The sequence below is a fragment of the Anabrus simplex genome, chromosome 2 (genome assembly GCF_040414725.1).
Source record: "Anabrus simplex isolate iqAnaSimp1 chromosome 2, ASM4041472v1, whole genome shotgun sequence".
NCBI classification, from domain to species: domain Eukaryota; kingdom Metazoa; phylum Arthropoda; class Insecta; order Orthoptera; family Tettigoniidae; genus Anabrus; species Anabrus simplex.
In genome coordinates this window covers 652147096-652174944 of record NC_090266.1, presented here as the reverse complement: position 1 = coordinate 652174944, position 27849 = coordinate 652147096, and the positions used below count along the sequence as shown (strand labels likewise).

At 38.5% G+C, this 27849-nt stretch overlaps 1 protein-coding gene across 3 annotated transcripts in view; it reads right to left on the bottom strand.

The window, feature by feature from the left end:
- LOC136864316 (post-GPI attachment to proteins factor 6) overlaps nucleotides 1-27849 on the bottom strand; it is a 226121-nt gene that overhangs the window by 166585 nt on the left and 31687 nt on the right. For all 3 annotated transcript variants that reach the window (XM_067141134.2, XM_067141135.2, XM_067141136.2), the window contains exons 2-3: nucleotides 7484-7655; nucleotides 144-357 (exon numbers count right to left, since the gene is read on the bottom strand). In XM_067141134.2, the coding sequence (XP_066997235.1) occupies nucleotides 144-357; nucleotides 7484-7655 (386 nt within the window). The remainder of the gene's footprint in view (nucleotides 1-143; nucleotides 358-7483; nucleotides 7656-27849) is intronic.

Here is a 27849-nt window from a genome sequence, read left to right as displayed (position 1 = left end):
TTTATTTATTCAGTAAAATTTCAAAGATTAAAAATTATTTTGGCATTTCTCTCATTTCTATGTCTTCCAATGATATTTGTTGCCTTAACTTTGGTTAAATTCCCTGTAAACAATCATATAATCAATATTTAAAAAGCTAGTACCTCTTGTTGAACATGTTGGTCCCAATGTGAAATATATGCAGCAACAAACCAGTTGCCAGGAAGTGGATTATTTACAGGGAAAATGGTAGCATCATGAGGCTGATATGCGCTCTTCGTCGCTATGTAATGCAGTGAAGTTCGACCTGTGTACACACTGGATGGAAAACTTGAATTGGTTGGACTCATAACAGGGTAACTACCATGTTGAATATAACTGGAAAAAAAGAAGAAACAAACAAGAGAAATTAAGGGTATGTTTTGTTGACAACACCCAGAAATAAAAGAATTACACACAGTATTACTATAAAATATTCACTTTCACAGAAAAATCTAAAATATTAAATCAGCTACTTCAGGAAAACTGACTACAGTATACAAGAGATTTTAAAGGTTAAATTTTAAATATTAGTGGCCAGGAGAAATATTCATGCTACATTCTGGAGAGAGAGAACATACGAAGGTCAATCAAACATAAATGGGATTTTTGTTCATCAACATCAACAGTTGGTAGGACTGGCCCCGCGCTTCTGCTATGCTTAGGCGGGACCGTCAGGAGTGAGGAGAGCATGCTGTTAGCTATTTCCCACCGTTTTGTCAGTAACTCTCATGATGTCGGAGCAACAGATGCACCCCTCCAGTGCACAATGCATAATCATAAAATTTCTTGCTCGTGAAGGAGTTACAGTGGCGGAAATTTGCCACAGATTGACTGCACAGTTCGGTGATCAAACATTGTCAAGGACGCGTGTGTAAGGAGGGGCGGAGGAAAGGGGAGACAGCACCTGTGAAAACCAAGACTTGACTGTCAGCTGGTAAGGTTCTTGCAAATATTTTTTTTTATGGGCGAGGCATTTTGCTGATTGATTTTTTGCATGAGCAATGCACAATCAATGCTGCTTACTACTATGAGCTGTTGAACAATGCGCGGGTTGCATATCGCGGCAAAAGTCAAGACCAACCAATTTGACAATGCGCGGCCCCATACCCCAGCCGTAACTGTTTCTGAGCTACAGGAAATGCACTGGACTACACTTTATCATCCTCCTTACAGCCCGGACTTATCGCCCTGCAATTTCCATTTGTTTGGACCGCTTAAAGAAGCTCTAGGAGGGCAACGATTTGAGGATGACAAGAGTGTGGAAGTCTTTGTGCGCAAATGGCTGGTGACACGACCCTGTCCTTTTTACGATGAGGGCATCAAGAAGCTGGGACAAACTCATTTCCAAAGACGGAAGCTATGTGGAAAAATAAATTGTAATTGCCTTGTGTTTTCAATTCATGAATTTAAATAAAAAATAAAATCCCATTTATATTTGATCCCCCCTCGTATCTTCCACTACCAATGTCTTCAATACTAATGCAAAGAAGCTCTAAAAGCCCTATTGTTCAGTACAGTTAAATGAGGAAATTTCTTTCACTTCACAACACCTGCTGCACTCTACAGTATTAAGCAGAGAAAACCCTTCAGAGGCTCTACCTGAAAATGGTTAACATCACCTGCCTTGTGTGGGTTTAGCAGAGTAACTGAACACACTTGAGAAAGCTATCTACATGCAGAAGTGTGCGCACAAGCCTACAGTAGCTAAACAGTGAACCAACAGTAAAATAAAGTGGATAACTGGTAGTACTTGGACTATGATGTGATACGAGAGACTGCTATTGTGCAGAATACATTCCTAGGAAAATGACAATCGCATTATAAAATGAAAAGAGATTTTTAGAAAATGAAAACAGATCAATCTACAGGGAATTATCCTTCATTCAACATTACAACAGAAGTTTTCCCCTAACTGTTAACTATTGCTTTAGTATCAGTGTGTCCCATCTTGTCCATAGAGCCATTAGTTATGTCCTTGTGAGAATATTCCTGGATAAGGGTTCCAATAACAAAGGCTGGTTCTTGAAAATGAAAATAAAGAGAAGTGTTGTTTCATTCTTGTAGAATGCATTTCACCATTAATCAAATGACAAGTACTCAAAAGGAAAGGTGGAACATAGTAAATGAACTTATTATTATACTGTAATTAATCACATACAGTTGTATCAGCACACTAATTTTAATGCAAAACCGGTTTTTGGACCCTAAGGTCCATCATCAGAGTTGAAATTGTTTAAAACATTTAATTCCACATGAGTGAGTTGTCAAATGAGTTAAAATAAGTGAAAATGGAGTCCTGTTGAGATCAACTGTAAAATAAGAAAAAGAAGAAACAAGTACAAAAGTAAACAAAGAATATATATAGACTTACAATGATGTTGTAAAAGGTAATACATACCATACGAAGGTTGGTTTATCCTTGTGCTCAGGCTGTTGATCAAGTACTAAATAATCTTCAGCTTTAAGTACGGGGCATGCTGGAAGCACATGATATTAAGTCATCTCAAGATTGTAAACAAAATGTTGCTTGCAACTGTTTCATTTAACATTTTATAAGGTTCTCTTATCTGTGCCAAGAATATCTCAAAGTTTTTGCAGGTATTTAATTCAAATCCATAATCACCTTTAAAAATTAATTTCGTGTCCTTTTCGATCCCTAAAGAGCTATGATTATTGTCATGAATGTGTTCCGCAAAAGCTGAATATCGGTTGTACTTTATTGCCTTGAAATGTTCTTGATATAGTTGATGTAAGTAAGGCTTGCCCAGTCGTTCCTATGTAAAACATTTCGTAGTCGTCACAAGTGAGCCTACCTACTCCCGAATTGGTGTAGACATCTTTTTTGCTGATACTATGTGCATTACATACATGTTCTGATATTTTATTTCTGGTTTGGAATGTTGTTTTGAGCTGAAATTTCTTAAATATATTAGCGATTTAAAAAATTTGATTCCCAAAATGCGTAAATGTTACAAATTGACTACATTCAAAGATCTCCTTTCTTCTCTCATTGTTTTCATTTTTTCCTCATTTTCCTTTTTACGTACAATTTTGGCTATCATTTCTGTGTTGTAGCCATTTGCTTTAGCACTTTGTTTTACTACTCTAATCTCTTTCAGTTTCTTTTCATTACTCATGGGAACATTTAATAATCTATTAATATAGCTTTGTAAGCTGCTTGTTTGTGAGTTCCTGGGTGGTTGGAGTTTTTGTTGATGGTGATGATGGACTGTGTGGATTCCTAAAAATATCGAAATCTCTCGTATTGTTTTTTGTTAATGTGAGGTACAAGAAATTTAACTTTTTATCGTTTTCTTTTTTCATTGTGAATTTCATGTTACAGTTGAGCAAATTTAAACAACCCAGAAGTGTTTTGGGAGTAATTAGGTCTCCATTCAAAAAAACTACTGGGTCGTCAACATAACGGACCCATAATTTTATTTCCTTCTCATGTATGACCAAGATTGATTTCTCAAGGTTATTTAAATAAATGTTAGCTAAAAAGAAAAACTGATAGAGGACCCTCCATTGGTAAACCTGTGTTTTGTTGGTAGTATTTCCCATTGAAGGTGAAGTAATTAATATCTAATAGACTTTAAGTCAAATAGAAATTAATGAAATGATAAATTTATTGGGCCGATTGCAGAAATGGTGTTTAGACGATGTCTACGGTTAAACAATGCCTAAATAAGGCTGTCGCATTGCAGAGACGTTATTCATCACTTAGACACTGTCTAAAACCGATGTTCAACCGATCATGTTTAAACACTGCCAAGAGCACTGTTTAACCTTAAATGAGAGGAGTGAATCACAATCAGAGGTTATGTAACATGAAACATGTAATTTATATTATCATGTTGAGATGATTCCGGGAAGAAAGGTTAGTTTGACGGCCTCTCTGTGGGTCGCCCGCTGTTAAATCGCTGCAATTCACTTGACATGTACGGGGAGATAGATCTTAAAATAAGGTTTCACTTTTCAAGAGATTGTTTTTTGTTAATGTGAGGTACAAGAAATTTAACTTTTTATCGTTTTCTTTTTTCATTGTGAATTTCATGTTACAGTTGAGCAAATTTAAACAACCCAGAAGTGTTTTGGGAGTAATTAGGTCTCCATTCAAAAAAACTACTGGGTCGTCAACATAACGGACCCATAATTTTATTTCCTTCTCATGTATGACCAAGATTGATTTCTCAAGGTTATTTAAATAAATGTTAGCTAAAAAGAAAAACTGATAGAGGACCCTCCATTGGTAAACCTGTGTTTTGTTGGTAGTATTTCCCATTGAAGGTGAAGTAATTAATATCTAATAGACTTTAAGTCAAATAGAAATTAATGAAATGATAAATTTATTGGGCCGATTGCAGAAATGGTGTTTAGACGATGTCTACGGTTAAACAATGCCTAAATAAGGCTGTCGCATTGCAGAGACGTTATTCATCACTTAGACACTGTCTAAAACCGATGTTCAACCGATCATGTTTAAACACTGCCAAGAGCACTGTTTAACCTTAAATGAGAGGAGTGAATCACAATCAGAGGTTATGTAACATGAAACATGTAATTTATATTATCATGTTGAGATGATTCCGGGAAGAAAGGTTAGTTTGACGGCCTCTCTGTGGGTCGCCCGCTGTTAAATCGCTGCAATTCACTTGACATGTACGGGGAGATAGATCTTAAAATAAGGTTTCACTTTTCAAGAGACTTGTTTCTTGAGAATGACAAAGGGACAGTCCGGTAACTGTCAACTTGAATACAATTCTTGGCAACCGATATATTTTATTATATACATGGGGTAATTTCCATGGAATTATAGGTCACTTTGACTACATACATATCAGAATTAGGTGTCCCGATCGTCAGAGGGCTGTCACATACATCAACCGGGAGGGATTCACTTATATTTAATGCCAAGTAAACACACATAACAGTGAAAACTAAAAAGTAGGCTGTATGTGGTTTTTACATAATATATATAATCTTATAAGTCTTCGGCAACTATCAGATAGGAAAATACAAGTGGTGGTGATGGTGGTGATTACTGTTTACAAAGGAGGACTGAGAAAGAAGAGCCATGGCCATAATAACAGCCATAGTATTTGCCTGGTGTAAAAAAAAAAACTATGGAAAACAATCTTCAGGGCTGCCGATGATGCGTTTCGAACCTACGATCTCCAGAATGCAAGCTATATCTATATGGTACATACAACACACTTGGTTACACATTACTATTGCTTCATTTTCCCTTCGTCGAAGCTACTGCATTTATGAGTAGATTACACTCACTGTAACTATAATCAAAGCTACACTTCCCCGTACGGTGGTGTGTCGCATTAGTGTCAATAATATTATGAGATTTAATTTCCACCAAAAGCAATACTCTTATCTGTGGGAAAGCCATGCTCATGCTTGGCCATATTCGAGTAATGTGTAGCAAGACAAACAGCTGACTGGCGTTCGGCACGCGCACCGACAAATTTCATTGGTTGCGACAAGCAAAGAGTTGCATGAAAGTTACTTCTATCTCCATTTACAAAACAATATTGAAACATTAAATGATGTCTAGTTAAACATCGGCTAAACATTGTTTATGCAATGGAAGATCATGCTTGATTTAGACGTTGTTTAGGTAGACGTTGTTTAAGGCTTAAAACAAGTCATCGTTAAACTGCAATTGGCCCATGAAGTCTAATATTAGATATTAATTACTTCACCTTCAATGGGAAATACTACCAACAAAACACAGGTTTACCAATGGAGGGTCCTCTACCAGATTTTTTAGCCAACATTTATTTAAATAACCTTGAGAAATCCTTGGACATACATTAGAAGGAAATAATATTATGGGTCCGTTATGTTGACGACCCAGTAGTTTTTTTGAATGGAGACCTAATTACTCCCAAAACACTTCTGGGTTGTTTAAATTTGCTCAACTGTAACATGAAATTCACTATGAAAAAAGAAAACGATAAAAAGTTAAATTTCTTGTACCTCACATTAACAAAAAAACAATACGAGAGATTTCGATATTTTTAGGAATCCACACAGTCCATCACGACCATCAACAAAAACTCCAACCACCCAGGAACTCACAAACAAGCAGCTTACAAAGCTATGTTAATAGATTATTAAAAGTTCCCATGAGTATTGAAAAGAAACTGAAAGAGATTATAGTAAAACGAAGTGCTAAAGCAAACGGCTACAACCCAGAAACAATAACCAAAATTATACGTAAAAATTAAAATGAGGGGGAAAAAAAAGAAGACAAACAATGAGAAAAGAAAGGAAATCTTTGAACGTAGTCAATTTGTAACATTTACGCATTTTGGGAATCAAGTTTATTAAATCGCTAATATATTTAAGAAATTTCAACTCAAAACAACATTTAGAACCAGAAATAAAATATCAGAGCAAATATATAATGCACATAGTATCAACAAAAAGGATGTCTACACCAATTCGGGAGTAGGTAGGCTCACTTGTGACGACCACAAAATGTTTTACATAGGAACGACTGGGCAAGCCTTACTTACATCCACTATATCAAGAACATTTCAAGGCAATAAAGTACAACAATTATTCAGCTTTTGCAGAACACATTTATAACAATGATCACAGCTTTTTAGGGATCGAAAAGGACATGAAATTAATTTTTAAAGGTAATTATGGATTTGAATTACATACCTGCAAAAACTTTGAGATATTCTTGGCACAGATAAGAGAACCTTATAAAATGTTAAATGAAACAGTTGCAAGCAACATTTTGTTTACAACCTCGAGGCGACGTAATATCATGTGCTTCCAGCATGCCCCGTACTTAAAGCTGAAGATTATTTAGTACTCGATCAACAGCCTGAGCACAAGGATAAACCAGCCTTTCTATGGAATGTCTTACCTTTTACAACATCACTGTAAGTTTATAAGTATTCTTTGCTTACTTCGATACAGTTTTTTTCTTTTTCTTATTTTACAACTGATCTCAAGAGGGTTCCATTGTCACTTATTTTAACTCATTTGACAACCCACTCAGGTGGATTAAATGTTTTAAATAATTTCAACACTGTTGATGGACCTTAGGGTCCGAAAACTGGTTTTGGATTAAAATTAGTGTGCTAATAAGACTGTATGTGATTAATTATAATAATAAGTACTACCATCAGCACTGTTACTAAGATGGCTTTGATATTTTATAATGATTATAATAGGAAATGAACATCTAATCTGAGTTTCTTACTCATCAGTAGTTTTATTTTCCTTTGTCAACGCTGCAGATTAATTTGTCCTTTTCCATATGCAGTTTGGATCTCATAGTTTGTTAATTAGTACCTTAACTCCCTGTAATAACTAACAACGCTATTAGGGTTGGTATATTTCAACAAACTCATTTGCAACACCTCATAATGGGATCACAAAAGCTCAAGGAAGTTAACAGGAATAAACAGAGCTTGCAGACACTCACATATGAACCTCCTTAACCGGGCACTTGGGATTATCCATAAATGCAGCAAACTCCCAGGTAGACCGTGAAACTTCTGGTGGGACATTGTAGTGAAATAAGGTGACGTCTGCGTAGCTTTTGAAGGGATGGAGCATTCCCTCTTGGCTTGCTTCTGGGAAGACACCATATACCCCTAGGAAATAAATTCAATGGTTTGAGTTTGGAATAATCATAAAATTTATTTTTTTATCACCACAAACAGCATCATTAAATTTTATTATTAGGAATACCAAGAAGAAAAACATGGAAATGTTTATGAATAACAGCTTTTGAGAAGAAACTTGGAGCAGAGACACAAAACAATGTCCTTATTAGACAAATCAATGGCATCACTATTTGATAGTTATGCTGGGCGTTAAATTAAACTGACTAGGAAGAATGCAACTCATAAGAGCTACTGACTGTCACAGGGTATGTGGTTTACCATTACACCAATGCACAAAGGCTCTTTGGAGACTATGGAATATGAGCTAGGATTGGGAAGGAAGCAACCATGGCAACCCTTTATAGGGCAGGAATTTTTTTGCTGGTTATGAGTATATTTTTGTGTTTTTTGTGTTTCTCTTAATCCTGTGTTGCAAAACAAATAGGTTAGGACAGTTTTTAAGGCAATTTGCTCCTAAATTTGTTATATACAAATAAAAATAGGGTGGCTAAATGTGGCTAAATATTTAGCCACCATCCAATCTGACCCACAACTTTCTGTACATGGATGGTGGCTACTAATTTAGCCACCATCATTACATGAAGTCACAATTTTCTTTCATTGGTAGGTACTTTTAAACAATATCGTAGGGCAAATACAAATAGTCTTTGCAAATTTGGATGAACCTTGATGACAGAGTAGGAGAATTTTCAGGATCATCTTGTATGTCAATGTCATCAGTATGCATGGGATCAGCTGATTCAATCTCTGACACATTATCGTGCAATACAGAATCATTGCTGCTTTTAGAACGAGTAGATGTATCCATCACCCGAGTTCTGTATGCAACAGAATCTTCAGCATCACTATCTCCACCTTCCTCGGAGTTGTATGCTTGATCTGCTGAAACAGCATCTAGCAAGTCGAATAGCTCGTCTGCCGACATCTTATTTACGTCCACGTACTTCGCCATGACATATCATGAAACACAGATAAGAAAATACGGTTAGACAGATGTTTTCTGGCAGCTGGGCGCTGTTATAGTTATCATTTGTAGCATAAACATAGGCCTAGGCCTACGGTTAAAAATGAGGTTAAGTTTCGTCACTTGCCAACTCGGATAAAGGCGATAATATTATCTGAGCTGATAATTTCCCATACTAAAGTTGCATATTGGTTACGTATATGTTTATTTCTACATGCATTTCTACCTCACACTAATTTATAAGTGTTTCCTTTATAATGTAAAATAATTAGTTGTCAAGCGTAGTATTGTTTGGCGCAATGTCAACAAAACAACTTCATAAAATAATGTACTTGTGAAGAGATCTGCTTACCGTTGGCAGAACAGACTGTCTGAATATTAACTGAAGACCCTGATATAGCCACAACTAGCAATTCAAATTCTGTTCGTTAGAAAAACAACATCGAATTCTCTCCAATACTGCATAACATGTTTTCCCATGGAGCCCCAATGGATGGTGGCAATATTCTCAGCCACCTCGATCGTATTCCAATCCCAATTGCTTCCACAGCCTTCCTAATCTTCTTTGTGGATTACTATTTAGCCCCCATCCATTCAGGCATGTGGCTCATGGCGATAAAGACCAAATTCATTGCAATTTGTTAACGATATGGACCTTTATGTGGGGTGGCAAAATATTTAGCCACCAACCTATAAGGGGTTAAAGTACAGCCCCAACTTTAGCCTGGTGTGAAAATGAGAAACTATGGAAAAATCATTTTTGGATTTCTAATAGTGGGGTTCAAACTCACCATTTCACAAATTTAAGCTAACAGTACAGCCAATATGCTTGGTGTAGGAATTAATTAGAAACATTAACATAAACTTTAGAAAGGCATCTCTTTAGTAACTTCAGGTACATGTTAGCTGTTTATGATATCTTTCAACATTAAACCCATGCACTTGCATATGTATAAAGTGGCTTGTTTCAGGCATAAATTAAATCATTTATACCTACTGTAGGTTTGGGTAAAGTATTTCAAAGACTTGTCTTTAGTTACTGTTCCACCATTGTTCCAGAGTAATTATGAAATCATTACATTTTATTCATGCAGGTATCAAATCGTTTGAATTTTATTTCGTAGTTGTACCATGACCTAGGTTTGGGTAAAGTATCTCAAAGACTTGTCTTTAGTTACTGTTCCACCACTGTTCCAGAGTAATTATGAAATCATTACATTTTATTCATGCAGGTGTCAAATCGTTTGAATTTTATTTCGTAGTTGTACCATGACCTTGCATAACCTCATGGCACATGGGCAAGTGCTCAAAAAATGGAACTGTTTGTGAGGGAGAAGTACAGTAGGGACTAAGCATGTGGTAACTGCTTTGGTAGCTACAAAGGCCCCAGAGGATTTCTCAAAATATATGGCAGATAGATTTTATGGTGACGATGAGATAGGAAAGATCAAGGAACGGGAAGGAAGTAACCGTGGCCTTAATTAAAGTACAATCCCAGCATTTGCCTGGTGTGAAAATGGGGAAACCACGGCTGGCAATAGTGGGATTCTAACCCACTACCTCCTGAATGCAAACTGATAGCTACGTGATCCAAACCACACAGCCACGTGCTCGGTCACAGGAAAGGTGAAGAGAATAATGGTACAGTGGAGCCGGTGGAAGAGAGGCTCTGATGACTGCTGAAAGAGATGGCTAACGGGGCTGGTGGAAGAGATAACCTTGTCGCCTGGGGAAGATAGGAATACTGCCTTGAGAAAGGGGAAGGGATCTCCAAAGGCTAAGGGAGAGAACACGTACAGAAAACTCCCGTAGTGGTAAGGGACAGCCCCACCAGCTCTTAGGTCTTCAACTTAAGATAACCTGAAATTACACTACTATAAAAATAATATAAAACTCTAGACAGATGAGAAAGATATGACAGTTGCTTTAATAAAGTATACCCCAATTGGATTTTGGAATATTTAAAGTGTACGGAAGACTGGGAGAAAAACAGGAAGATAAATGGTACAAGCTGCAATCCAGTATCTCGACAGGCGAGATGGGAGGGACTTGGGGAAAAGAAGATGAGAGAGGGGAGCACCTTTAGGGAAGAGATAATTATAATGAGGGCTACATCTAGGCAAGAAGAACTTGTTGGGAGTGGTATCCCATCTCAGAATGGATAATCACCACACATTTTGCATCCAGACTAAGACATCACAATCGTGCAATGATAAGCTAAACTGAGTTCCAAAGAAGAGAAGAGAGACCAATTTTACTACATGTTCAAGGATAACTTACATTACACAACTGTCATGGGAGACTTAAATGCAAAGCTCAGAAATGAGAATGAAGTCTGAAAAAAAAATCACTTCAAGACGTATGGGGATTTGAAAAGAGAACGCAAGTGTTTGTATTGATTTGTACAGCATAATCGAATTTTAATAAGAAACCAGATCAATTTCGTTATTAAAAAGATTTTAAAAATAAAAACATAAAATTCTTTGTAAGAAATAGAGGTGAAGCAAATTACAGGAGTGCCTCCACTGCACAAATTACGATGGTAACTATTAGGTAATAAGGATAACATGGGAGAATGAGGCATAATATCAGCATGTTGAAAGGAAGTTATTCTCAGAAAACAGTGAAACTGTGATGAGGAGCCAGCAAACTGAGTAAGATGAGGTATTGATAGAAGAAAGCTAAGAAAGCTCCATCAAAGTATGCAAGGCAGTATTGAGCATGAAAGAGAGAGACAGACCTAAGTGGGTTTACAGAACATCTGGAACTCAGTCCAAGAGTGAAGTCAACAAAACAAGGACAAATGAAGCACAAACTCACGATGCTAAAGGGAGGATGAAAAAAGAAGCAACAGAAGCTGAACTCACAACAGATACAGGTGAAATACGGAATATCTATGCCACTATGGGATAACTAGCTAATAAGAAATCTGATAGCAGTTAGTACTTCATTAACGAAATGAATATTGCCTTGCCAGTGCAAAACCATGATAAGTGCAAATTTTTCATTTTTTTTCACACCACTTGATGTATTCTGTGTGATTCGCAATGTAAAAGTGCAAAAATAGCTCAATTTCTATCACTGGGCCCTTGAAGTAAAATATATTTGTTTTACAATGGAGTATTTTTTTGAAGATGTTAAGTGCAAAACAGCCTCATCTGCAGATGAATCAGTGTTACACTGGAAATTGAAAGAGAATTCATTTACCTGTTGTGCGAGACCACGATATTTACAACTGTCGCGCTTTTGCTGTTTAAAATCTGGCATGCATTCTTATGTTATCTATATTGACACGAGTAAAGATTTTCTCTTTTCCTGCTCATTCACTTTCCTGTTGTTCTGAGCCTCACCGAGTGTGATAGTGAGTGTATTATGGTGATGTGATAGAAACTGGATTATATAAACATGAAGATAATGTATCGCAGTAATTGTCAAATGTTCTTAGGTTTTAGTGTTGGATACTGAGTGTGTGATTCGAAGCAGTGTATCGATTCATTCAAGTGTCCAAAGGAATCGATTCTCAGGAACGGCGAGCTCACAGCACACGATTCAGCTGACTCGCAGTGGACAGTGCTGAGTGGTTCACTCGCAGATCAGTGAGACACAATACACATACAGCTCACTAGCGAGACACTGGCGGGGAGCCGAACTTCCCCTGCAGTTAGACATACAGTCATGGCACACTGAAAGAACCGTACGCAGTCACGGATCAGTGAGACACAACACACACACGGTTCATTACCGGTACACTGGATATTGGCGGGAAGCCGAACTTCCTCTGCAGCGATACACAAAGAGCCATGGCACACTGGAAGAATCGTACGCTATAGCGGACTCCCGCGCTCACCTCATTTGAAAATAATACCCACTTGCATTCACTGTCCCCTTCTTACAGGGAGGTTTAAATAATAGATGGCTTTATTTGCAGTGTTAAAAAGGTAATCAAAACATAAATTCAAAGTACCTAGCTAGTAAGTAGGTAGGCTATTTGGTCATTCTATTTACCATATTAGTTTAATCAATCAGTATTTTTATAACTAGTTGACATTCGACAATTAATTAAACTCAGCTCTCTAGCCTACCCGCATGGCTGAGTGGCTCAGACGGTTGAGGTGCTGGCCTTCTGACCCCAACCTGGCAGGTTTAATCCTGGCTCAATCCAGTGGCATTTGAAGATGCTCATATACGTCAGCCTCGTGTTGGTAGATTTACTGGCACGTAAAAGAACTCCTGCGGGACTAAATTCCAGCACCTCAGCGTCTCCGAAAACCGTAAAAGTACTTAGTGGGACGTAACAATAACATTATTATCTAGCCTACCCTATGATTATGAGTCGTGCTCATGACCGCTCAAAATTGTCTGTTTTATATTGGGAAGAACCACTCAGTATTTATTCTCTCAGTTTGCATGTTGCACCATTGCACAATACTTCAATAATCGAATCATGAGATCACTGGTGTACGTGGACAGTGAGTGAGTAAGCCAACTGATGCAACAGCTTAAATAAAAAGAGCTTTAATCAGAAAACCAGTGGGCTACTGTACATCTTGGGTAATCTATACAAAATATGACAATTTAAAAAATCATCTGCTGATAGAAAAATACATTTTCAAAGATGACCCAACTAGTTGGCTGTGCATTTATGGTCGCCTAGCTATGAACTTGCATTCGGGGGATGATGGGTTTGAAACCTAGCGTCGGCAACCGTTAAGATGGTTTTCGTTGGTTTCCCTTTTTCACACCAGGCAAATGCTAGTGCTGTACCTTAATTAGGGCCACGGCCGCTTCCTTTCCACTTCTTGCCCTTTCATATCTCATCATCGCCATAAGACCTATCTGTGTCGGTGCAACGTAAAGCAACTTATTTGATTTATATTTAATATGTAGGCTACTTATTGTGGACACAGGTATTCTTACATCTAATTCTGTATATATAACAGAGTCGTGACTTTCAGAGAACTATGAAAAATCATAAGGTAGTGTATAAAATTTGAGTTATGTCAATAATAATAATAATTATTATTATTAGACCCCATTATTAACTACGTAAGTTTTGTGCCGTAATACAATAAGCATGTATAGTACTGCACAGGTACTTTTTTTCCCTGCATTTCAATTTCTAACTTATTTTCTTTTGTATAATGTACTTACCGTGAATGTAATGAAATTTCTAAGTTCTTTGAAATCATTTAAGAAAAGGCAAACAATTGATAGGGAATCTCCCAACTAGGCAACAGCTCTAAATGCACATCACTGATGATTGTGTGCAGAAATATTTTTCATCTAACTGTAATTTTTTGGAGCAACTTTAATAAGCTGGTAGGTTCAGTGCTGCCTTTGGTCGCTACGAGGTTGAATACTGTAAGTGGTCCTTACATGTGGCTCACCTGCTACTGGGAGCGTGCCAATGATCTGGCCACTGCGGGTCTAAAGACGTTTAGATCCGTACTTATCACGGTCCAGTGAGGCGGCCAATGCCCCCAGTAGTATATACTTATTAAATGGAGTTGTCACTGTGGGGGGAAGGCTTTGTAACATCAAAAACTTTATGCGAAGAAGTGGCTGCAGGAGAAACGCGAATCTGAAAGCCAGATGGTGCATAGGAAAGAAGTTCATAGCATGAAGACCCTGTGGGGATCACTACACTACAGGATGTATGAACCAAGATGGCGACTACTGTGTGTGAGTCTGTGATATCCGTAGTAGATAATGGTGTAAGATGCAGTGAAAAATGTGGCAAATGCAGAAGAGTAGTTAAAAATGGGATTCTGTGTCGTAAGTGTGATGAATGGTACCATTTTCGTTGTGCAAATATTGTAAATAGGACTGATATTGAAGAAAGTGAGTGGCTGTGTTTCGAGTGTAAACAAACTGATAGTGAGGCAGAAAAACAAGAAAGAGAGACTTACGAAACTATAATTAAGATTTTAGGAGTGCTACAAGAGGACTTATGCGCTCTGAAACATGAAAATGAATGCTTAAAGGACAGAATAAAGAAACTGGAAGATAAAGAAGACATTGGAGAAGAAAGATCGCCGTGGACGGAAGTGACGCGTGGCCATTTTAGGCCTAATGTTAAACATATGGGAGAAACTACGTACAACTTAAAACCGGGAAAAAACTCTTTGCAGTGCCAAAATAGATTTCAGTTATTGCAGCAAGTTCCAGAAGATGACACACCAAGTTTTCCAAATAATTTTAAATCCAGTGGAGGTAAGAAAACCAACCGAAAGTCAAGATCGCCAAAGATTCATCTCTACGCAGACAGTCAAGGGCGGGGTATGGCAGAAGGCATCAAGGATGAGCTGCAGAATCCAGAGACTGAGGTTTTAGGACTAATAAAACCAGGTGCCAAAACTGAAGACGTCCTTTCAAGTTGTGATCCTGTGTCAGAGAAGGACAATTATGTGGTGATTGTGAGTGGTACAAATGACATTGCTGCAAATGAAGGTGAGGAACTAATTACGACTCTCAGAGGTAAGATTTCCAAACTACCTGACTCAAAAGTAATTGTAGTAAATGTGCCACCCAGGTATGACCTTTTAGAGGACTCATGTGTGAACAAAGCTGTACATGATGTAAATATAAAAATCACGAGATTATGTAAGAGTTTTAGAAATGTCTATGTAGTAGATACTTTAGGTCTTGGCAGGCAAATGTTCACTAGACATGGGTTACATCTAAATGGTAATGGAAAAGCAACTCTCTGTAGACAAATTGCTACAATTATCAACAGAGAATTGCAAACTAATCGGTACTTAAGAAAACCCATACCACTAAACTGGCACATACAGGGAAACTTGCCAGAAAACCCAGACCCTTAAATCAACATCTATGTACAAGGATCTGGGTTCCAGGGAAGTTCTCAACTCATGAGTCAAACGTTACCCAATTGCAACAGTCAAGTTTTAGGGAGGAAGGAGGTCTGAGATTGCTCTTGGTAAACTGTCAGAGTGTAGTAAATAAACAATTAAAATTCGGTACATTGATGGAAACTTATGAGACGGATGTGGTGATAGGAGTGGAATCGTGGTTGAGAGAAGGGGTGGGTAATACAGAAGTATTTCCAGAAGGGTATACAGTCTATCGTAGAGACCGAGGAGATAAAAAAGGAGGAGGGGTATTTATTCTGGTGAAGGAAACTTATTGTTCGCATGAATGGTTTACTGATGAAAGGGATGAAATATTAGGGATAAAATTAGTTTGTGATAATATGAAGGAGGTGGGAATTATAGGAACATATAGGCCTGGAAGAGAGGAAAGAGATATGGAAATATTTGAGAAAATAATAGATTATACTCATAAAAACAATAATGATACGGTAATAATTGGGGGAGATCTAAACTTGCCTGAAGTTGAATGGAATGGAGCTGCAAGTGAAGCCCATGAACAGAAACTGGCAAATAAGTTAATTTGGGAGGGAGGATTTACACAGGTAGTACAAGAACCAACTCGTCTCAATAACTTGCTAGATGTATTCTTGGTTAAACCATGGGAAATTGTTGATAAAACTGAGGTAATTGAAGGAATAGGTGACCATAAGGCTGTAATAATGGATGTAGGACTCGTACCAAAAATGCTTAATAAGAGGGTCACAAAAGACAAGAAATTATACAGAAAAACTAAAGTTGATGAATTTGGGACTTACCTTAAATCACAATTCAGTTGTTGGATAAGTGAAGGGAATAATGTGGATACACTTTGGGCTAAATTTAAAGGAATAATTTGGGAAGGAGAGAAGAGATTTGTACCTGTTAAGAAGGGTAAAATGACCTCAGACCCTGTTTATTATACAAGGGAAATAAGAAAATTAAAAAGAAAATGTAGAATAGTAAACAGGAAAATCAAAGAAGGTAGGGAGAATAGAGAAACTAGAAAACAACTAATGAGGGAACTGAATAGAGTGAAAAAGGAAGCAAAAGAGAATTATATGAATGGCATTCTTCAAGAGGGTATTATGACCACAAAGGGAAATGGAAAAAGCTGTATTCATATATTAGGAATCAAAAAGGAAAAGGAATCCAAATTCCTACAATGGTGGGAGAAGGGGGTGAACACTATTTAACAGATACTGAGAAAGCAAACCTCTTTAGTAGGGAATTCCGAGATTCAGTAGAAGATTGTCAGGACTTGGAAACCGTAACAGAAGATAGAGAGGGAGAGACACAGAGGGAAACAAGAAGCTTCTCATTCACAAATGAAGATATTTTCAGAGAAATCCAACTGCTTCAGCAAGGAAAAGCAGCAGGAAGTGATCAAATTACTGGGGAGGTATTAAAGACAATGGGGTGGTATATAGTGCCTTATTTAAAATTTCTCTTTGACTATGTCATAAATAATAGTGTGATACCAAAGGAATGGAAGGAATCTATAATAATACCAATTTATAAAGGAAAGGGTGATAAAAGGAAACCAGAGAACTACAGACCAATCAGCCTGACCAGTATAGTTTGTAAAATACTGGAGAGTTTAATAGTAAAGTACATCAGAGGGATATGTGATGATAAAAATTGGTTCATGAGGAGCCAGTATGGATTTAGAAAGAAATTTTCTTGCGAGGCACAACTGGTGGGATTTCAGCAGGACATATCAGATCAGTTAGATTCAGGAGGCCAGTTAGATTGCATAGCCATTGATCTTTCCAAAGCCTTTGATAGAGTGGAACATGGAATATTATTAAAGAAATTGGAGGGAATAGGATTGAACGTAAGGGTTATACGTTGGATAAGAACATTTCTAAATTCAAGGGTTCAGAAAGTCAAAGTAGGAAATAATATATCACAGGAAGAGAAAGTCTGGAAGGGAATTGCACAGGGTAGTATAATCGGTCCGTTACTTTTCTTAATATACGCAAATGACTTAGGGAACAATATAACATCGAAAATAAGATTGTATGCAGATGACATAATTGTTTATAGGGAAATAAATAACATTGAGGATTGTTCAGAATTACAAAGGGACCTTGACAGTATCCAGGAATGGGTTGAAGAAAATAATATGAAGATTAATGGAGCCAAATCAACTGTTACAACTTTTACAAACAGGAGCTTTAAAACTGAATTTGAATATACTTTGGATGAGGTAGTTATCCCAAAAGATGGCAAGTGCAAATACTTAGGTGTGAGATTTGAAAGTAATTTGCACTGGAAGGGTCATGTTGATGACGTTGTTGGGAAAGCATACAGATCGTTACATGTCATAATGAGGCTACTTAAAGGATGCAACAAAGAATTAAAAGAAAAATGTTACTTAAGTATGGTTCGTCCATTATTGGAATATGCAAACAGTGTTTGGGATCCTCACCAAGAAAACCTAATAAAAGAACTAGATGGTGTGCAGAGGAAAGCAGCAAGGTTTGTAACAGGGGATTTCAGGAGAAAGAGTAGTGTATCAGAAATGTTAAAGGAACTTGGGTGGGAAACTTTAAGTAAGAGAAGGGAGAAAAGTAGACTTATAGGATTATATAGAGCCTATACAGGAGAAGAAGTTTGGGGAGATATCCGTGAGAGGCTTCGGTTGGAAAATAATTATATTGGTAGAACTGACCACAAGTACAAAATTAGAAGAAATTTTAGCAGAAGCGATTGGGGTAAATTTTCTTTCATTGGGAAGGGCGTGAAGGAGTGGAACAGTTTACCAGGGGTAGTGTTTGATCCTTTTCCAAAATCTGTACAGATATTCAAGAAGAGAATAAACAACAACAGAGATAATAAATTAAATGTTAGAGGGCATTCGACCAGTGCAGGATATTGTAAATAATAAATGTGTGTGATTAAATTAATTCCATCCCCTGGTCTAAGGAGTTTGGACAGCCCAAGTAGGGGACTGCCTGTAGGGGTGAAGTACAGTGGGGACTTCGAGGGCCCTGGGACCGCTACGGTAGCTGTGAAGGCCCTTCAGGAACTCTGAAAAGTGGTGGCAAAAGGGGCTCTGGTTAAGACGCAGCAGGTCGTTATGCTACTTAGGTTCCAAAATGGGTAAAATATAAATATGTAAATAAATGCTATGTAAATTTTAATCTTATACCAGTTGTATAGTATTATTACAAGTAATTTCACATACCGTACTGTATATGAGTTGACTATGTTTGTAAGATATTATAAGTAGAATTTTGTAAACAATATAAATTTATTAAGGATGATGTGTGTGTTTAATAGAAAAAATTATTAGCGTAAATTGTATAATATTGTATTCTAGGAAAATGTTATTCGTCTCCTGTTAATTTAAAATTTAGTGCTTGACAATAATGTATTTTAGTGTACCATTTGCCACCGAGGTAGACACCTCATTTGCAAATAAAGAGATTTTGATTTGATTTGACTTACTGACTTGCCAGCTACAGTAAACACAACATTAAACAGAAAATGAATTTTTATTTTGCCGGAACTTCACATTGTTTTTCCAACAATACCGTCCATAGATAACATTATGTAGAAAGGCACTCGATGTATTTGTTTACTATATTCTAAGTGTCAGCCATCTTGTTTTAATTATGCTGCCATGGAAATCATAAAGAAGACGGGCAGTCTACATGCTTTCACTGGCGTTGCCTAATGTGGCGAGGTCCAGCCACTGCCCTCTAGGTTCCTGTGGCAAAGGGATGATGTGGTTTCGCCACGCCAGCCCCCCACTGAGTCGAGGTAATCACGGCTGAAAGTAGTCTGGGAACCTAACTCTTCGGCCGAAGTGAGTTGTAGGTGCCAATTTGTGAGATAGTGGAGCTCTTTAAGATGCCGATAATGCTGCGGCTGTGCTATTGTGGAGTGCGTTCTCTGGGCCGATGCGATGATCCTGAGTGGTATTTTGTCCAGGTAAGGGTGTGTTATCAGCCACAAGGAAAGCAGGTTTTATCCGATCAATGCTGATGCGGACAGGCTTGCCTCTTATCTGCAGTCAGTGTCCTATCACTTCGATCTAACACTCGATGTGGGCCAGTATATGGCGGGTGTAGGGTGCCGCAGAACGTGTCATCACGTAGGTAGACATGAGTACAAGTGTTCAAGTCCCTGAATATGAAGGTGGAGTGTTGATCATGTTGTGATGCTGGCAAAGGACGCAGTCGACTCATTTGTTGGCAGAGTCTGACTACGAAGTTTGAAGTGTCCTCGAGGTGGTTGTTTGTCGTGGCACAGAGCATTTCTCCTGGAAGTCAAAATGGTTCCCCGTAGACTAGTTCTGCTGAGGAAGCACCAAGATCTTTATGTGCACTTTGGATACCAAGCAAGACAATTTGTAAGGCTTGCAGCCAAGACATATCAGGATGGCACATGATGGCTGGCTTGAGTTGACGGTGGAAACGTTCTACCATGTTATTGGCGCAAGGATGCCAGCTGGTTGTTCGGGAGAGTGAAGATCCGGTGAAAATCCCCAGGTTTCAGAACAACTGAAATTCGAACCGTCTGCCTTGGCCGGTCGTGATATGGTGTGGTGATCCAAAGCGAGATATCCAGCATGCTACAAAAGCTTCAGCAACGTCTTCGGCTGTGATGCATTCCAGTGGCCAGACTTCTGGCCGAATCGATCCACTGCTGTCAGACAGTATCGGAAATTTCCAGAAGGAGGGAGTGGACCGATGATATACAGATGGACGTGCTGGAAGCGAGCAGATGCTGGGGTAAAGTTCCCAACTGGAGCATTGTTGTGGCGCATGACCTTCGAGCGTTGACATGCCTGGCAGGCTCGTGGCCATGTATGGCAGTCTTTTGCATGTGGGGCCATACGAAGCGTTGTGATGCTAAACGGGCGGTCGCTCTGGCACCAGGATGACTTAGACCGTGAAGAGTGTCAAAAGCTTGTCTGCGAAAAGGTGCAGTGATAAATGGTCTGGGTAGACGCGTTGAAGTGTCTCAGAACAAAGTAATGTTGGTTCCTGATTTCCGGACTTGCTGCAATCGAAGTGCTGATTCATGGTTCAATAGATCAAGGAGTTCTGCATCCCCTTCCTTTGATTGTCCCAAAGCGCAGAAGTCCAAGGTGCTATTGGCAATTCCGTTGATGCGAGACAGTGCATCTGCAACTACGTTGGAGGAGCCTTCAATGTACTGAATGTCCGTTGTGAATTGAGCGATGAATGATAACTGGTAGAGCTGCATGGGAAGTTTGTCGAAATGTTGCTGGAAGGCGTAAGTCAGGTACTTGTGGACTGCATAAATCGTGAACTGCTGGGCTTCCAAAATGTATCTGAAGTGCTGTACTACTTCATAAACTGCAAGCAACTTTCGGTAGTATGCTGGCCATTCGGTTTGCTTTGGAGTCAGATTCCTAGAGAAGAAGGCTAGAGGCTGCCAGGCATCGTCCACGTATTGCTTGGAGGCTAGCTCCAATAGTGTTGTTGGATGCATCTGTGAGCAATCCCAATGGTGCTTGCGGATCGGATGCGCTAGGAGGGTAGCTTGAGCGAGGCTTTCTTTATAGGCGGCAAAGATGCGTTCCATTTCTGGTGTCCAGGGTACCTGTTGAGAGCCGCGTAAACTGGATGCAGCTGCGTGGAGTGGAGCCTGGTAGTGCGATGCTGAGGGAAGGAACCGGCAATAGAAACTGATAATTCCCAGCAAACGTCTGAGATCACGTGCAGTTTTCGGCAGAGGAAAATTCTGCACAAAAATTCTGCAAAGCTGTGATGCGTTCCGGCAGTGGTCGGGTCCCTGCAGCGGAGACTTCGTATCCGAGGAAGGTGACTCTCGGAGATGCTAAGACACTCTTGGTAGCATTGATGAGGATGCCATACTCAGAGAGGCGGTGGAAGAGAGCTCGCAGGTGGCGTCTGTGTTCTTCGGGACTCTTAGAGTAGATCAAGATGTCATCAACGTATGGGATGGCTTTCGGTCCCCGAGCTCCTCCTCCATGAGCAGTTAACGAACGCGTAGCTCTTCCGATAGGGAGAGACGCTGAATTAGTTTGGTACGCAAATACGTGTACGCATTTTACACCGGAGGGTTGGTAATAATATCTTCAACTTCCACGGCATAGCGACTGTCCACCTGGGAAGCAACGTACACGTATTTTGTTGCGTCTTGCGTGATGCCGGATACACTGAACTGTGCTTCCGCCTGAGCGAACCATAGCACCGGCTTGTCTGGCCAGAAAACAGGTAATTTAACTCCAACACAATTCACTACAGTACTAACATGTGAGGGTGGTGATTGCGGCGTTTGCTGTTGATGTTGCTGTTGAAGTTGCATTTGTAACAGGTGATTTTGCTCTTGTAATTGCTGTAGGTGCTGTTGTAATTGCTCCATAACGAAGGCGGTCATTAGCGTGTGAAAAGCACTGACTTTTTGTAGAAAACTGTATCACACGATACCAATCACGTCGGGGTCACCAAAATGTGGGGATCACTATACTTACTGACTTGCCACCTACAGTAAACACAACATTAAATAGAACTGAATTTTTATTTTGCCGGAACTTTACACTGTTTTTCCTACAATATCGTCCATAGATAACATTATGTAGAAAGGTACTCGATGTATTTGTTTACTATATCCTAAGTGTCAGCCATCTTGTTTTAATTATGCTGCCATGGAAATCGTAAAGACGATGGGTAGTCTACATGCTTTCACCAGCATTGCCTAGTGTGACGAGGTCCAGCTGCTGCCCTCTAAGTTCTTGTGGCGAAGGGATGACGTGGTTTCGCCACAACCAGATGGCAGCAGCAAGCATTGATTGTTGTTGTTACTGCTGTCTTACCAGTACACACTACACAGATGCAATAGGATCGATGACTCTAATGAGCCGTGAATCGGCTCACTGTATTGATTCAGTAAATGAAACGAATATCCTATCACTATTAGATTTGGCAAAAAAGTTAAGTATTCTTTAGTTTCTGCTAAAGCAAGTGATTGTTTCCAAATGCAAATGTGATTACTAGCGGTTACAATGATTGTATTCTTTTCGCTGTTTAGTGCTAGGATTATATTTAGCCTATGTAGTGTTTTATTACATATAAAAGAAAATAACTGAGCATGGTGTAATGTTCCTAATGAGGAATTGTATTTGTTTCCATTAGGCCAGACTTTCAAAAAACACACCATCCATTATGAGAAGGGTTGAATAGAAGGAACTTCTCTGACAAAATGACACAGACTGAAATAGAGTTGAACTTTCTCCTGTTACGGAACAAACAGAACATGAAAGTTTGATGTACCAAGCAACATGTTCTTACCAGACCGATGTACCTCAACCTTCAAGTTATTTTGCAGAGATGCTGTCTTCATAACAACAAACGGATGGGTTTAGTGATACCGTAACAAAGCCAACAAATTGGATTAGTTTCCATTATTTATAAAATAGAAATAAACCATTGTAGGACCACATGCGATTTTAACGATGTGTATTTTTAATGCTCTTAATAATTCATGCGTAACTCCTGTATTTTCGCAGATTAATTTCATGGGACCGGAAGACTAGTTGACACAAGTGTGATAAACTGATATAACATGAAAACAATATTCTCTCACCCATGGGTAAATAATGCAAGTATCGAGCTTGAATTATTATTATTATTATTATTATTATTATTATTATTATTATTATTATTGCTACTACTTGTAACGTATGGCTACAAAGTGTTTCCATCCATTTAATATTATTATTTTTATTTACGCAGTCGGATGATCGCATTGTTTGTGCGGTTATGTCATTAAACATGTACTGTATATAGACATTTATATGAGTTCAGTTATGGCCAAGTGCACCAACCTCGTTTAAGATTCAGCTAACCAGTGTGTACGTAAACATGGTTTTAATTTAAGGACTGGTTAGAGGGAAGTGTGGAGCACCATTCTTAATCAATGTTTAGTTAAGCATGTTTAGCTGGCAGTAGAATTAAACACTACCCTGATGTTTAACTTGGTAACATATGAATAGTAACACAGTAAGGTTTCCACCTATTCAGTACTAATATGTATTTACAATGTTATAAATTACATGGAACTAGTTTCGACCCGCCTAGGTGATTTCATGTTACTTATGTTAGGAGGAGGAATAATAATTTATTCTTTGCTGGAAGCTGCAAGTACTTATTAGAAACATGGATAAACAAAAGAGGAAAAGGTCATCCAATTTTTCGGATTTTGAAATCAATATTGTGACTGAATTAGTGATCAGACACAAAGATGTCATAGAAAATAAAAGGACAGATAGAGTTACAGTAGAGCAGAAAGGTGAAACATAAAAGAAAATCACAGAAGAATTCAATTTTATTGCAGGTAAGCAATTATATATCTCTGTACTATTGTGATTTAATACAGTATTTCGAGTCAGGTTATGAAAATCGGTCAACAGAATATATAGTATAGCAGACTATTTCCTCTACAATACTACAAAACTACAACTAAAAGTACTTGGGTTTATTTATTTCCATAAAATTGTATGACAAAACAATATTAATACACCAGAATATTATAATTCTATTTATCTGTGCTACTGTGGTTTAAAGCCTTCTAAATTCAGATTATTTTCAAAAACAATACTACAAAACTATAATTAAAAGTAGATGCTCTTTAATTTCATAAATAGTGAAAGCAAATTAGTGTTATCACACCAGCATGTTATAGTTTTCTTTTTTTCAGGTGTGTCTTGCAGGAGTGCAAGAAATTTGAAAACCTGTTATGAGAATTTGAAAGAGAAAACAAGCAAAATACGTGCAGACAATAAAGTGATGATGAACACAACTGGCGGTGGTAACTTTAAGCCCACATTGTCTAATACTACTGAAAAGTTTATGGCCCTAATACGACCAACTATCACACCACTTATGTACGCTCATGACTCAGATGCTTTATACCAAGGACATGTGAATGAAAGTAACTGTATGGACACAGAGTACACTAATGCATTTTTTTTTCCTATTTGCTTTACGTCGCACCGACACAGATAGGTCTTATGGCGACGATGGGACAGTAAAGGCCTAGGAACGGGAAGGAAGCAGCTGTGGCCTTAATTAAGGTACAGCCCCAGCATTTGCCTCGTGTGAAAATGGGAAACCACGGAAAACCATCTTCAGGGCTGCCGACAGTGGAGTTCGAACCCACTATCTCCCGGATGCGAGCTCACAGCTGCACGCTCCTGAGCGCGCGGCCAACTCGCCTGGTAATGCAATTTTTACTTAAAAGGTATCAGTGGATTTCGAACCCACTATCTCCCGGATGCGAGCTCACAGCTGCACGCTCCTGAGTGCACGGCCAACTCGCCTGGTAATGCAATTTTTACTTAAAAGGTATGGTCAAGTGTTCCACCTTTACAATACTAAAATTTTTTTTATTTAATTATTCAAATAACATCTAAAAAATAACACACCATGTTTCATCTATCTTGTAGACATCATCAGCCGAAAAGTTTTAAGATTAAGCACAAGGAACAAGGACAAAAACACGTTAAAAATCATTCAGACTGCCAAATGTGTCACTTAAAATGTGGATAATATGCTGGAATGTTCTGAACACAACACTTGAATACTGTTAAAAGTGAAAATTAAAATATTGTACACATGAGATGGTTCAATAAAATTGGTAATAGAGTCCTCCATAACGTGGTAATGCTGTGTTGAGATACAGTTTGCCGATGCGTCAGTAGAAACTTGGTGATATGGAGCACAATGTTTAGTTCCAGTAGAATGCTATATGCTTTATGTTGCACCGACACAGATAGGTCTTATGGCGATGATGGAATGGGAAAGGCCTAGGAAGTGGAAGGAAGCGGCCGTGGCCTTAATTAAGGTACAGCCCCGGCATTTGCCTGGTGTGAAAATGGGAAACCACGGAAAACCATCTTCAGGGCTGCCGACAGTGGGGCTCGAACCAACGATCTCCCGATTACTGGATACTGGCCGCACTTAAGCGACTGCAGCTATCGAGCTCGGTCCAGTAGAATGAAGACGATTGATAAACATAAGTTAAACATGAGTGAGGGTTCCAGTAAAATGGTATTGAGTTAGTTTTGTTGGTGTGATGATGTTAACAATTCTTGATAATAAATAAATATAAATAATGAAATTCATTTTATGCAATGCAATTTTTATCAGGCATTTAACAGTTAACCTCCAACTAAACATATTAATTACACGTTTTGTTCTTTTTTCAATTTTAGTCCTTCCATTTGATGACGTGGAACTGGAAGAAAGATGTACCAAAACTGAAGGACATGAAACAGGAACAGAGCCAGCTGTAGTAGCACCATCTGCTGACGTGGCAGAAACTTGTACTGAAAGTCAAGGTCAAGCGGAAGCACTGAATCCCTAACTCAAACCTTCCATAAATTCAATGACACAAGCAGCATGCCTACCGTCTTCACATACAGCAGTACAACCTTCAACATCAGCTGATACTGTATTATCAGACAGAACTAAATCTCATCGACATAGACTGTCAACACCCAAAGACAAAATTACAGATTCCTGTAAAAGAAGAATTTCAGTTTTGAATTATCAGTTAGAAGTGATGAGAAAGGAATGAGAAAGAAATGGAAATAAAAGAGTTAAAACTAAACATTATGAAAGAAAACTAAAATACTTGCAAAATATGACCAAGAACGAAGACAGGCCAAACTACGTGGGTTCGGTAAAGCAGCGAGAGTTATTATTAGCATACTTTTATTTTTATTTTCTATAAAAGTCAAGTTCATTTGTGTTAGTAGGTTAGGACGATGAGGAGTGTGACCAGTCGATAGAATACTAATTTGCTAAAGTGTATTGTTTTCCTAAAAGTTAATAAATTTCACTCACCGAAATGGCCATTAATAAGCCTGGTGTACAGCTCTGCCAGCATTGCCATCATTTCTGTAAATTTGGTGTACTGGATTTAATCGTTCGCCATCTTCGATATCAGGACCTCGGACTTGCTGGAGCTCTTCGATAATGTGCTGAACCATTAAATCATTCGGAGGGTTTTCTTCTCTTGTTGAAATTGCAATATTGTTTAATACTGCTGTAGCAAGAATTTTATTTAGAGCTTTATGGACTTCACACCTCAAACCAACAGAAAGAGCAGGAAACCTCCGCTTCCATACACTATACTGTCTTTTTACGGTATTTCTGGTCCTAATATGTGCCCTATTGTATATACGCTCTTCTCTGGTTTGCGAGTTCAGCAGAGGTGTTAAGAGAAATGGCTTGCACAGATACCCACTATCTCTCAATAAATAACTATGTTGTATTTCACCTCTCTCGAATTGTGCCCTCTTACTGCAGTTCTGAAATATTGTACTGTCGTGGACAGAACTAGGCCACCTAGCTACAATATCTCTCATGAGAAAATTACTGTCACTTATTGCCTGATAGTTTATGGAAAAATAACCTTTTCTATTCCAAAATATCTCAGCATTTACTCCACCTGCAGATCTGATGCGAACGTGGGTGCAGTTGATGGTTCCAATTACACCAGGGAATCTAGCAATAATAAAAAACTTTCCATTACCTCCTTCTTTTGTGCTTGCAATGTTGGGAAGTAAATATAGCGTTGAGTGAAGGAAGCTATAATATTACTCACGTCGTGTATAATCCGAGCTGCTGCTGTTCTGTGCATATTAGTAGTATCACCTACAAGTATGTGAAAGGAACCAGTGGCATAACACCTCAATGCAGTGAGCAGTCTGTTGATAGCAGAAACAGGATTATTTCTCTGCATTGGAAACTGTAGGTTATTTTGCATTGTTTCCAGAAGAAATGAAACCGTTTGTTTAGAAAAGCGAAACCTTTCCACAAATTTCCTATCACTAAGTTCTTCAAAAGGTTCACCTCTCTCCACTATTATACCTTCGCGCTCTTTTCCATTCTGCTCCAGATATTCCAAATATAACAGTTCATCTTCAAAATCATATCCAAATGTGGCAGCCATTTTGCCTTCACTGCTAATCACTGTTTATGTTTGGTAACCACTCGAACTTGACAGTTTAACTTTAACGGACAATAATCAGGCATTAAAATATTAATCATGAATGATGCTCCGCAGTTTCATTTAAACAAGGTTTAAAAAGAGCATAAAAAGACTATTTGAAGTCCAGTCCAGTATATTGCAGCAGTGTCACTCCAGTACCGTATATCCAGTTTCACTCCCGTATCGTGTGTGTTCGCACTACTTCCTTCCCATACAGTGTCGTCTCTCACTCGCCATATCATGACATGCATATATAAAGCTTCGCTTCCCACTTCCTCTCAAAAGATACGTCGAGATTCAACCTGGCCAGCCAATCATGAGTAGA